The sequence below is a fragment of the Carcharhinus amblyrhynchos genome, chromosome 9, assembly GCF_965287045.1.
Source record: "Carcharhinus amblyrhynchos chromosome 9, sCarAmb.v2.hapA, whole genome shotgun sequence".
In the NCBI taxonomy this organism is placed as follows: domain Eukaryota; kingdom Metazoa; phylum Chordata; class Chondrichthyes; order Carcharhiniformes; family Carcharhinidae; genus Carcharhinus; species Carcharhinus amblyrhynchos.
In genome coordinates, this window is record NC_137332.1 from 86,647,151 (window position 1) to 86,660,272 (window position 13,122).

At 47.3% G+C, this 13,122-nt stretch overlaps 1 protein-coding gene across 1 annotated transcript in view; it reads right to left on the reverse strand.

The window, feature by feature from the left end:
- Nucleotides 1-13,122, reverse strand: part of cacna1ea (calcium channel, voltage-dependent, R type, alpha 1E subunit a) — a 516,576-nt gene that overhangs the window by 95,962 nt on the left and 407,492 nt on the right. Inside the window, exons 20-21 of the mRNA XM_080196651.1 lie at nt 9,465-10,055; nt 3,661-3,968 (exon numbers count right to left, since the gene is read on the reverse strand). Coding sequence (XP_080052777.1) covers nt 3,661-3,968; nt 9,465-10,055 — 899 coding nt within the window. The remainder of the gene's footprint in view (nt 1-3,660; nt 3,969-9,464; nt 10,056-13,122) is intronic.

A 13,122-nucleotide genomic window follows, 5' to 3' on the forward strand; every position in this document is an offset into this window, starting at 1 on the left:
AACTTTTCAGTGAAACACTAAGGGTCACACAGTGAGACACTGAGAATCTTGCAGTGAGACACTGAGGAACACGCAGTGGGACACTGAGGAACACGCGATGGGATACTGAGAAACATGCAGTGGAACACTGAGAAACACGCGGTGGGACACTGAAAAACACACAGTGGGACACCCAAAAACATGCTTTAAACACTGAGAACCACGCAGAGAGATACTGAGAACCATGCAGTGAGACACTGAGAAAGTGAGACACTGAGAACCATGCAGTGAGTGAGAACTGTGCAGTGAGACACTGAGAGCCACACAGTGAAATGCTGAGAACCAAGCAGTGAGACACTGTGAAACACTTCAGTGAGAGAATGAGAACCATTCAGCGTGAATGAAAACTACACAGTAGACACTGATAACTTCGCAGTGAGACACTGAGAACTACACAGTGAGACACTGAGAACCACGCAATGAGACACTGAGAACCATGCAGTGTGATACTGAGAACCACATAGTGTGACACTGAGAACCATGCAGTGACAGAATGAGAACTACGCAGTGAGACGCTGAAAATCACACAGTGAGACACTGAAAATTACACAGTGAGACACTGAAAATCACACAGTGAGATACTTAGAATCATGCAGCAAGGCACTGAAAACTTCAGTGAGACCATTAAAACATCCCATCCGTTGAGACAAAAATCAAGTTAAAGGGCCATAACTTCCTCACAATGGGGATCTTCACCAGATTGTCACTCCGTTCCTACTTGCGCTAAATTTCTGAGGTGCCGGTCTCATGTAATATTGCTCACTCAGGGGCTGAACAGGGTCCAGGAAATGCGGTGGGTCCCTCAATCCCAGTGTCATTGTCCAAATGGAGTGGAGCAAAGAACGGCACTCACCTTACACCACTCGTTGCTGTAAAGCAGGTGAGTTTAAAGATCCCATTGAAAATAACAGGCAAAGGAGAAGGTGAGTGTCTAGGGTAGGTGGATGGGATTTGGGCATGGCTGGTGTTGTACATCAGCAGGGCTGTGTAAGGGAATGCACATTGGCAGGGGAATCAAACATTGTGGTTATCGTGGCTTAGTTGGACAGCAGTAGTAGGTCATTGTGGGAGTTAGGGACGGGTTGAAGTGGATGGGGGATAGGGGTTGGGCTGGGGTTGGGGTGCCAGACCGCACAGGGTGTGGGTGCTGGAGCATTCGGGATAGAACATAGAAAAACTACAGCACAAACAGGCCCTTCGGCCCACAAGTTGTGCTGATCATATCCCTACCGAATTGCCCCATAATTGTTGTAAATAATTTGTTATTTACGAGAGGGATTACCCAGCGTACTTTTAAAGTGCCTGATACTTCTGCCTCACAGAATTATATTGGATCAAACATTCTGACGAGAAGTAACCAGCCTGAAACATTAACTCTGCTTCTCTCTCTCCATAGATACTGCCAAGTCTGCTGAGATCATCCAGCATTTTCTGTTTTTAGTTCAGATTTCTAGCATCCACAGTATTTTGCTCTCAATCTCATTTTTCAAAATTAAATAATAGATGCCATTTATGATGACGAAAATCATTAACAACACTCGTCTTCGAGCTTATGATATCACTGCAGCCAAATTGTCTGCTCAGTGCAAATCGGTTTCAACTCAAAAATGTTCTGTATCATTAATAATGCAAGATGCAAGTTAACCATTCTACATTATTCCCATCAAACATTCCCAGGACAGGTACAGCATGGGGTTAGATACAGAGTAAAACACCCTCTACACTGCACCCATCAAACATTCCCGGGACAGGAGCAGCACAGGGCTAGTTAGACACAGAGTAAAGCTCCCTCTATGCTCTTTCCATCAGACACTCCCAGAACAGGCTCAGCACGAGGTTAAATAGAGAGTAAAATTCCCTCGACACTGTTCCATCAAACATTGATGTGGGTATGCCGGCGTTGGACTGGCGTAAACACAGTAAAAAGTCTGACAACACCAGGTTTTAGTCCAACCTATTTATTTGATAATATACTCACAAGCTTTCGAGGGGACTGCCTCTTCGTCAGGTGAATGGAGAGTTCCCAGGACATGTACAGTACGGGGTTAGATACAGAGTAAAGCTTCGTCTACATTGTCACCATCAAACAATTATAAGAAGTCTCACAATATCAGGTTAAAGTCCAACAGGTTTATTTGGTAGCACAAGCCACAAGTTTTCGGAGCACTGCCCCTTCATCAGGTAACTGATGTTGTGAGACTTGCTTACCCCAGTCCAATGCCGGCATCTCCACATCATGGCTACTATCAAACATTCCCAGGACACATAGCACATGGAGTTAGATACAGAGTAAAGCTCACACTACACTATCCCATCAAACACTCCCAGGACAGGTACAGGCTGAGGTTAGATAGAGAGTAAAGCTCACTCTACACTGTCCCATCAAACACTCCCAGGACAGGTACAGGCTGAGGTTAGATAGAGAGTAAAGCTCACTCTACACTGTCCCATCAAACACTCCCAGGACAGGTTCAGCACGGGGTTAGATACAGAGTAAAGTTCCCTCTACACTGTCCCATCAAACACTCCCAGGACAGGTACAGGCTGAGGTTAGATAGAGAGTAAAGCTCACTCTACACTGTCCCATCAAACACTCCCAGGACAGGTATAGCAAAGGGTTAGATACAGAGTAAAGTTCCCTCTACACTGTCCCATCAAACACTCATGATGTGGGTATGCCGGCGTTGGACTGGCGTAAACACAGTAAAAAGTCTGACAACACCAGGTTTTAGTCCAACCGATTTATTTGATAATAGACTCACAAGCTTTCGGGGTTAGCCCCTTCGTCACCTGACAGACTTGTCAGACTTTTTACCATCAAACACTCCCAGGACAGGTATAGCACAGATACAAAAGCAAAATAATTTGAAATAAAAACAGAAAATGCTGAATAAATGCACATGCCTGGCAGCATCTATGGAGAGAGAAACCAAGTTAACCACAGTGATCCTTTATCAAAACCTAGCAACTATTGATTATTTCCAGCATTTTCTATATTTATTTCAGTTAGAACATGGGTCAGGTGCAGTCTGAGACCTCCTTTACATTGTCCCTCATGGCTTTGTTACTACAAGGTACAAAATTGTCATAGTATTCTTTTGCAATGCACATACAAGTTGTGTTTCTATATCCAGCAGAGGCTACCCTTTCCCTAAGAAGCCAACCAGAACACCCACACCAATGCTACTTTGCCCATGCCACGCTGGTGCCACTGCCAATTGGTACCAATTATGGGCAACCTGGTGATGTGGACTTCCCCCGTTGCTGACTAAATGGAGAAGGTCCCAACTGAGGTTCCGTATGGATGCAGGTAGAGGAAGTTTCCAACCACAAGCCGAGATATAAACCTAATCTACATTAAAAGGCCCCCTACTACATTTGGGTAACAGTCACTGAGGAGCCAGTGTTTTGAGGTACTAGTTAGAATTCAGGCTCTGATAACTCTCACTCTTTGTCCAGTGAGATGAAAGCTGGCCTCAGATCACTCTCACTGCACCAAGAATCTTTCACTTTGACTGCTGAGCCCTAGTGAGCTTCATGGGAGAGAGTGGGGAGTGTGCCAAGTCCAATATGCTGTTGTCTTTCCAACCCCACCTGTGAAAACAGAAAGGTTTCTCCTACCTGGTGCGACAAGAGAATCCATGGGGGTCTCGGTGTTCTCGCAATCCATATCGATCTCAGTGTGGTCCCGACACTTGTCCTGCTCCGAATTCCTGGAACTTGCCAGCTCAGCCAGCTCTGGTGAAGCTGGTGTGTTTTTTAGATCCAGCTGCAGGTTTAACAGGCTGGTTTGCTCATTAATCTGTTGCTTGTCAAGCTTGCTGTTTTTCGCAGCGTCCACATTTTCATTCTCTGTAACCTTGGGGCATTCTGTCCCCACTTGCATGTTGGGAAGGGTCATGTCGGTGCCCACCTTTTGATTCAAGCTGCTGTATGAGACATTTGAGAAGCATAAGCCAAGCTGAGTTTTGCCAGCCCCCATTCTTTGTCGCTATCCCCCTTCCCCTCCCATCTCCTGAAACCATCACCTATCACCCCTGATCTTTGACCTACATTGATTCCCAGTCTGACAACACTGGACGTCAAAGGGAGCATCAAGCACGTGCAGAGAAGAAGTTTACTCAGAAGCCTGGAGATGCTGGCATCTTCTGGTTACTGACTGAATCCCAATTCAGCCCTCATGGCCACCTTCTCATGGGGTGCCTGGCCTTGGGTGCCGAGCAATGTTAGGACTAGGAGGTGGAACATCACCACCCCTCCCCCTTACTATGGGGCGGCACAGTAGCACAGTGATTAGCACTGCTGCTTCACAGCTCCAGTGTCCTGGGTTCGATTCCCGGCTCAGATCACTGTCTGTGTGGAGTTTGCACATTCTCCTTGTGTCTGCGTGGGTTTCCTCCAGATGCTCTGGTTTCCTCCCACAGTCCAAAGATGTGCGGGTTAGGTTGATTGGCCATGCTAAGAAATTACCCCTTAGTGTCTAGGGATGCGTAGGTTTGAGGGATTAGTGGGTGTAATATGTAGAGATATGGGGGTAGGGCCTGGGTGGGATTGTGTTCAGTGCAGACTCAATGGGCTGAAGGGCCTCTTTCTGCACTGTAGGGTTCTATGATTGCTAGCATATCTCCAGGTGGCCCAGTGTGGGGGTTGGTCAATCTCCACCCAACTCTGACCCTGAGATTTGTAGGGAATTGTTAAACAGGGTGAATTGCAGATTCATCCATTTGCCTGTACACCCCCACCCCAATCTTTCTGCTTGGTGTGATGGTCAAGGTCAGGAAAACCCAAAAGGTCACATCTTCTGGCTGAGCATGCACCCACTTGTTCATTGTGAACAATCCTTCTGCTGGGAAATGCACCCTCTCTCAGTACTCAGCCCTAACTGGCCAGCTACAGAGGGAACAACACAGAGACTTTAACATTGTAAAATATCCCAGCGCTGTTCACAGGAGCATTATCAGAGAAAAACTGAGACCAAGTTCAAAGTAGGAGATATTAGGTGAGATGACCAAAAGCATGGTCAAAATGTCAAGTTCGCTGACAGCATGGTGGTGGTGTTGCGGATAGTCTGGAGGGATGTCAGAAGTTGCAGCATGACATAAATAGGATGCAAGACTGGGCGGAGAAACGGCAGATGGACTTCAGCACAGATAATGGGATGAAGGATATAATATCAAGGGTAAGACTGTTAGCAGTGTAGAGGATCAGAAGGACCTTGGGGTCCGGGTGCTTAGGACTCCTAAATCAGCCTCGCAGGTAGAGGATGTGGTCAAGAAGGCGTATGGTGTGCTAGCCCTCATTAATCGAGGGATTGAGTTTAGGAGTCGGGAGGTAATGCTGCAGCTTTATAAGACCCTAGTCAGACCCCATTTGGAGTGCTGTGCGCAGTTCTGGTTGCCTCATTACAAGAAAGATGTGGCAGCTATTGAAAGGGTGCAGAGAGATTTACAAGGATGTTGCCTGGATTGGGTGGCATGCCTTGTGAGGATAGATTGAGGGAACTCGGTCTTTTCTCCCTGGAGAGATGAAGGATGAGAGGTGACCTGATAGAGGTTTATAAAATGTTGAGAGGTATAGATCGGGTGGATTCTCAGAGGCTATTTCCCAGGGCTGAAATGGTCGCTACGAGAGGACGCAGGTTTAAGGTGCTGGGGAGCAGGTACAGAGGAGACGTCAGGGATAAGTTTTTCACTCAGAGGGTGGTGAGTGAGTGGAATCGGCTGCCGTCGGAGGTGGTAGAGTCGAACTCTTTGGGGTCTTTTAAGAGACTTCTGGATGAGTACATGGGATTTAATGGGATTGAGGGATATAGGTAAGCCTAGTAGGTAGGGATATGATCAGTGCAACTTGTGGGCCGAAAGGTCTGTTTCTGCTGTAGTTTTTCTATGTTCTAAGAAGTGCCTTAAAGGAAAAGAGGCGAAGAGATTCAGAGAGTGATCTCTAGAGCTTTGCACCTTGGTTGTCGAAGGCACAGCCACCAATGGGAGGTGGAGGAAATGGTAGAGACATGTAAGAAGTCAGAATTGAAGGAACCCTGGGAATGAGTAGTGGTAGCAGTTTGATCCATCTCTGAGAGTTCACAGGTATCCATGTCTCTTCTCCATCAGGAATTGAACAGGGAGCATTGAGATATGAGTGACTTTAGACAACCTCATCACAGTTACTGGGAGTAGGAGCTGTTGCAAACTAGGCTTGGCTGTCACAAGCCAATATTTCTCTGGAGTTTTACCCAGCCAGGTTATCAAAGATCGCAAACTCTGATTGGATATATTCCTGGAGGTGTTGTCACCTGTCGGCCTGCCTCTGGCCACCTGGCCTCTACCCTACCACCATTAGTTGCCTGACATGTCCTTCATTGCCATTACCCTGCAACTCCCATTAATTCGCTCAAGTGAATAATTCTGGACTATTAAACAGACTTTATTTTATCGAATTACAGAATCCCTTCACTGCAGAAGAAGACCATTTGGTCCATCAAGTCTACACTGACTGACAGATCATCTTACCCAGGCCCTATTCACATAATACCACATATTTATCTCACTAATGCTCAATCTACACATCTTTGGACACTAAGGGACAATTTAGCATAGCCAATCCACCTAACCTGTACATCGAAGAAGTCAGGAAGTTACTTGGACAAATAAACTGGAAGGAGGCGTTCTTAGGGAAAAGTACCGAAGGAAGGTGGCAGATATTCAAGGAATGTGTGTCTGGAGCTCTGAATGACAACGTTCCGATGAGACGAGGGGGTTTTGGTGGGTCGAGGGAACCGTGGTGCACAAAGGATGTGTTGAACCTAGTCAGGAAGAAAAGGAAGGTGTACAAGAGGTTCAGGGAATTAGGAGATGTTAAAGATCTTGAGGAGTATAAGGACTGTAGGAGGGAACTTAAAAGGGAAATTAGGAGAGCCAGAAGGGGTCATGAGAAGACCTTGGCGGGTAAGATTAAGGAGAATCCCAAGGCCTTCTATAAATATGTGAAAGGTAAAAGGATAAGAAGAGAAGGGATAGGACCTATAAAAGGTGAGGGGGGAAAGGTTTGTGTGGAACCAGAAGAAATGGCGGAGGTGCTTAACGAGTACTTCGCCTCAGTATTCACGGTGGAAGCCGATCTGGGAGATTTTGTTATGGATTTGCAGCAGATGGAAAGGATTGAGTACGTGAATATTAAGGAGGAGGATGTGTTGGAACTTTTGAATTCTATCAAGGTAGATAAGTCGCCGGGACCAGATGGGATGTACCCCAGGATACTGTGGGAGGCGAGGGAAGAGATTGCAGAGCCCCTGGCGATGATCTTTGCGTCGTCAATGGAGACGGGAGAGGTTCCAGAGGATTGGAGGATTGCGGATGTAGTTCCTATTTTTAAGAAAGGGAACAGAGATAGCCCGGGAAATTACCGACCGGTGAGTCTGACCTCAGTGGTTGGTAAGCTGATGGAGAGGCTTCTGAGGGACAAGATTTACGAACATTTGGAGAGGTTTGACATGATCAGGAATAGTCAGCATGGATTTGTCAAGGGTAGGTCGTGCCTTACAAGCCTAGTTGAGTTCTTCGACAATGTGACTGAACACATTGACGAAGGAAGTGCCGTGGACGTAGTGTACATGGACTTCAGCAAGGCGTTTGATAAGGTCCCCCATGCAAGACTTCTTGAGAAGGTGAGAGGGCATGGGATCCAAGGGCCTTTGGCCTTGTGGATCCAGAACTGGCTTGCCTGCAGAAGGCAGAGAGTGGTTGTGGATGGGGCTTTTTCTGAATGGAGGTCAGTCACCAGCGGAGTGCCTCAAGGATCTGTTCTGGGACCCTTGTTGTTTGTCATTTTCATAAATGACCTGGATGAGGAAGTGGAGGGATGGGTAAGTAAGTTCGCTGATGACACGAAGGTCGGTGGTGTTGTGGATGATCTGGAAGGATGGCAAAAGTTGCAGCAGGACATAGATAGGATGCAGGACTGGGCAGAGAAGTGGCAGATGGACTTCAACGCGGATAAATGTGTAGTCGTCCATTCTGGCAGAACCAACGGGATGAACGAGTACACTATCAAGGGCAGAAGTCTGAGTAGTGTTGAGGAGCAGAAGGATCTTGGGGTCCGGGTCCACAGGACTCTTAAATCGGCCTCGCAGGTGGAGGAGGTGGTCAAGAAGGCGTATGGTGTACTGGCCTTCATTAATCGAGGGATTGAGTTTAGGAGTCGGGAGATAATGCTGGAACTTTATAAGACCCTTGTCAGGCCTCATTTGGAGTATTGTGCGCAGTTCTGGTCGCCTCACTATAGGAAGGATGTAGAAGCTATTGAAAGGGTGCAGAGGAGATTTACAAGGATGTTGCCTGGACTGGGAGGCATGCCTTATGAAGTTAGGTTGAGGGAGCTGGGACTCTTTTCCCTGGAGAGACGAAGGTTGAGAGGCGACCTGATAGAAGTTTACAAAATGTTGAGAGGAATAGATAGGGTGGACTCTCAGAGGCTATTTCCCCGGTTTGAAATGGTCGCTACGAGAGGACACAGATTTAAGGTGCGGGGAGGCAGGTTCAGAAGTGATGTTAGGGGTAAGTTTTTCACTCAGAGGGTGGTGAGTGAATGGAATCGGCTGCCGTCAGTGGTGGTGGAGGCGAACTCGCTGGGGTCTTTTAAAAGACTTCTGGATGAGTATATGGGGTTTAATGAGATTGAGGGTTATAGATAGGTCTGTAGGTTGGTAGGTGATGATGTGATCGGTGCAACTTGTGGGCCGAAGGGCCTGTTTGTGCTGTAGTGTTCTATGTTCTATGTTCTATGTTCTATCTCTGGACTGTGACATGCAGACATGGAGAGAACATGCAAACTCCACACAGACAGTGACCCAAGCCAGGAATCAAACGTGGGTCCCTGGCACTGTGAAGCAGCAGTGCTAACCACTGTGTCGCTGCACCTCTCCAAATTTCTACAACTTTTGAATATCGCTATGAGTTTTCTCCTGGTTTTCCCACACAGCAGAGTCCTGGAGATTTTTCATTAATTCAAAGTGACACCAAAGACAATTCTGGGGAATTGACAAGTCTGATGTTTACACATAAGAAGCTGTTCAAACTCCACTAGTGGGAGGTGAGGCTGTTAAAATTCAATGAGGAAAGGCCCACTATGATACAAACTTTTAAAATATGTTTGCCAGCCCTGCCACGCTTGTACTGGAGTCTCCCAGAATTAACCTCCTGACACTCTGCCAGGGAACCTGGAAGGAAAAGGAACAACCTGAGGGTTCAATGCACCCAGATAGACTGGTTCCATCAAGACCACACTCTGGGTAGAGTGGCTTCTAAAATACAATATGCGGGTAGTTTCACTGCCCTTATTGTCTATTGACCCATGCTGAAGCATAACATTTGGACATGAAGGACTCCTTAAGTATGGTCCAAGCAAAGCAAGCAACATCAAGAGCTACTGACCTTGTGTGTGGCCTGCTTCTCCACGAGAGTGCCTTTGTCTGTTCCCGGGTGTCCTTCTCCTCGGAGCTTGGGAGGCCCTTCACCTGCTCCTTGGGCAGCACCTCTTTGCTCTCCCCTGCCCCGTGGCTGAGGTTGGTCTCATCCCGCTCCTCCAGCCCCAACCTTGCCTCCTTGTAGAGAGACCTGTACCTCCTTTTGACCCGCAAGGGTTCATCCAGCCTCAAACTTTCCCCAGCCTGGGCATTCCGGCCATAAGTCCGGCTGGGCCTGCAGTCCTGATCCCCATTGACTTTGGGCGAGGAGCCTTCCTTGTTCTCAACCGTGGGCTGCCAATTGTTCCGGAGTGACTGAGTCTTGAACCCTTCTCGTTTGCTGCCTTCTCCCTCTCCAGCTTCCTGAGCCTGCTCCCTCAGCCGCCGGAGACTCTCACCTTCAAAGATCCGGGAGCGGTGCCTCCGATACCTGCTGCCCTCCAGCCCTTGCAAAGCCTCAGCGAATAAGGCCTCACGGCTGCTCATCTGCATGCGCCTCCTCAGCTGGCTGGTCCTGGCCTCCCAGATTGACATGTGTTTGTGCCGCCTGAACTCCCTCCTGGATTCAAATGGAGACCAGAACACAAGAATACAGAAATAGAACAAGGCACAACATAACAGACCAGAGTGACATGACAGGAACAGATTACAAGGATCACTGGCAGTCAGAGACAATTACTGTTACATCTGAGACTGAGCAAATCTGAGATTCAGCAACACGTCTCAGGAAACATTTCTTGTTTCGCTAATGACTTTCACGACAGCTCTTTTCTCTAAAGCCAGCGTCAGTCCATTCAGTTCATCATTATTAATCCTCCGTCGAATCACTTTGTTTTCCTGTGATCCCATTTTCACATTGCATTGGACTACACAGCGCAGAGACTGGGGTGTAAGAGTTCCACAGTATTAATATTGTAATCATTAGAAAGGACACTTACCAACAAAAACGGCCGGGAGACTTCACATACTCACTGAGCCCAGCGCAGAGACAGCCTGACTCTGAACTGCGTACAGCATTGAGCTGATTTAACAAATGAACAGGTGCCTAACATTGACCTGCCATATAACCAGTCCGCCAGTAGTAATCTCACTTTGCAAAAGATCATTCTCCCAATCGCCCGTGCCTGGAACACTTTAGTCTCTCTCTTTACAACCTCGTACCTGGAAAACTCTACTGCCTCTCTCTTTCATCTGTACCAAGACTACTCTGATCCTTCTCTCACTCTCCTGTGCCTGGGACACTCTAATCCATCTCCTGCACTCTTGTACTTGGTACACTGTAATCCCTCTCTCACTCTCCTGTATCTGGAACACTCTAATCCCTCTCTCACTCTCCTGTATCTGGAACACTCTAATCCATCTCTCACTCTCCTGTATCTGGAACACTCTAATCCCTCTCTCACTCTCCTGTATCTGGAACACTCTAATCCCTCTCTCACTCTCCTGTATCTGGAACACTCTAATCCCTCTCTCACTCTCCTGTATCTGGAACACTCTAATCCCTCTCTCACTCTCCTGTATCTGGAACACTCTAATCCCTCTCTCACTCCCCTGTACCTGGAACACTCTAATTCCTCTCTCACTCTCCTGTATCTGGAACACTCTAATCCCTCTCTCACTCTCCTGTATCTGGAACACTCTAATCCCTCTCTCACTCTCCTGTATCTGGAACACTCTAATCCCTCTCTCACTCTCCTGTATCTGGAACACTCTAATCCCTCTCTCACACTCCTGTATCTGGAACACTCTAATCCCCCTCTCACTCTCCTGTATCTGGAATGTGCTGCTCTCTCTCTCTCTCACTCTCCTGTATCTGGAACACTCTAATCCCTCTCTCACTCTCCTGTATCTGGAACACTCTAATCCCTCTCTCACTCTCCTGTATCTGGAATGTGCTGCTCTCTCTCTCTCTCACTCTCCTGTTTCTCAGGTATTCTCATGAGATCCTGTTTTTGGCAAGGTATATGAATATTCAAGCAAACACACCCACACACTCATCCTTCCACACACACACTTTCACTCTTCCAGACACACACACACTCTTTCAAGGCACTCACTCTCTTTTACAATGTAGTCTCTCACTCAACCCAATCTTTCTCACAACACTGTTTCTCTCTCTCTCTCTCTCTCTCACAACGCAGTCTCTCTCTCTTTCTCTCTCACACAACGCAGTCTCTCTCTCTCTCACAACAGTCTCTCTCTCACACACAATGCAGTCTCTCTCTCTCACAACGCAGTCTCTCTCGCTCTTTCTCTCTCACAACGCAGTCTCTCTCTCTCTCTCACACACAATGCAGTCTCTCTCTCTCTCTTACAATGCAGTTTCTTCCTCTCTCTCACAATGCAGTCTTTCAATCTCTCTCAGTCTCACAACGCAGTGTCCCTGTCTCTTTCATAACGCAGTCTCCCCTGTCTCACAATATACTCTCCTTCACTCTCACAGAAGTCTCTCTCACTCTCTTTCTAACAACGCAATCTCTTGCTCAACACGGTCTTTTTCTTGCTCTGTCACTCACAACGCAGTCTCCCTCACCATGCAATTTCTCTCTCTCTCGCTGTCTTTCTCTAATAATACAGTCTCTCTCTTTCTCACAATGCAGTCTCTTTCTCTCTCTCTTCCCTGCAATGCCATCTCTCTATCGTTCTCTGACACAACACAGTCTCCTCTCTTTCTCACAACACAGTCTCTCTCACACGCAGTCCTTTTCTCTCTCCCAATGCAGTCCTTTTCTCTCTCTCACAATACAATCTTTCGCTCTCTCTCACAATGCAGTCTCTCTCTCTCTCAGAATTCAGTGTCCCCCTCTCACAACACAGTCTCTCTTTCCCTCTCACAACAAAGTTTCTCTCCCTCACAATGAAGCCTCTCTCTCCCTCTCTCTCTCTCTCACAATGCACGCTCTTTCTCTCTCACAATGCAGTTTCTCTCACTCTCACAATGCAGTCTCTTTCTCTCTCTCTTCCTCGCAATGCTATCTCTCTATCTCTTTGTCTGACACAATGCAGTCACTCTCTCTCTCACAACACAGTCTCTCATCCTCTCAGAATGCAGTCTCCTCTCTTTCTCACAATGCAGTCTCTCTCTCTTTCTCTCTCGCTCACAACGCAGTCTCTCACAGAATGCAGTATCTTATTCTCTCACAACGCAGTCCCTCCTCTCTCACAATACAGTTTCTTTCACTCTCACAACAAAGTTATTCTCACTCTCTGTCACACATTGCAGTCTCTCTTGCAACGCAGTCACCCTCTCTCATAATGCAGTCACTTTCACAACGCAGTCTCCCTCTCTCGTAACACAGTCTCTCACTCTCTCACAAGTCTCTTCTCTCTCTCTTGCTATCTCTCTCTGTCACAACAGTCTCTCTTTCTGTCTCAGACAATGCAGTCTCTCTCTTTCACAACGCAGTCTCCCTTTCTCTTTCACAGTGCAATCTCCCCTCTCTCACAACATAGTCTCTCTTCCAATCTCACAAAAGTCTCTCTCACTCTCTTTCTAACAACACAATCTCCGTCTCTCTCTCTCTCAATGCAGTCTTTTTCTCTCTCTCTCGCTTGCAGCACAATCGCTGTCTCCTTCTCAGAACGCAGTCTCGCTCTCTCTCTCTCGCAATGCAGTCTCTCTCAGT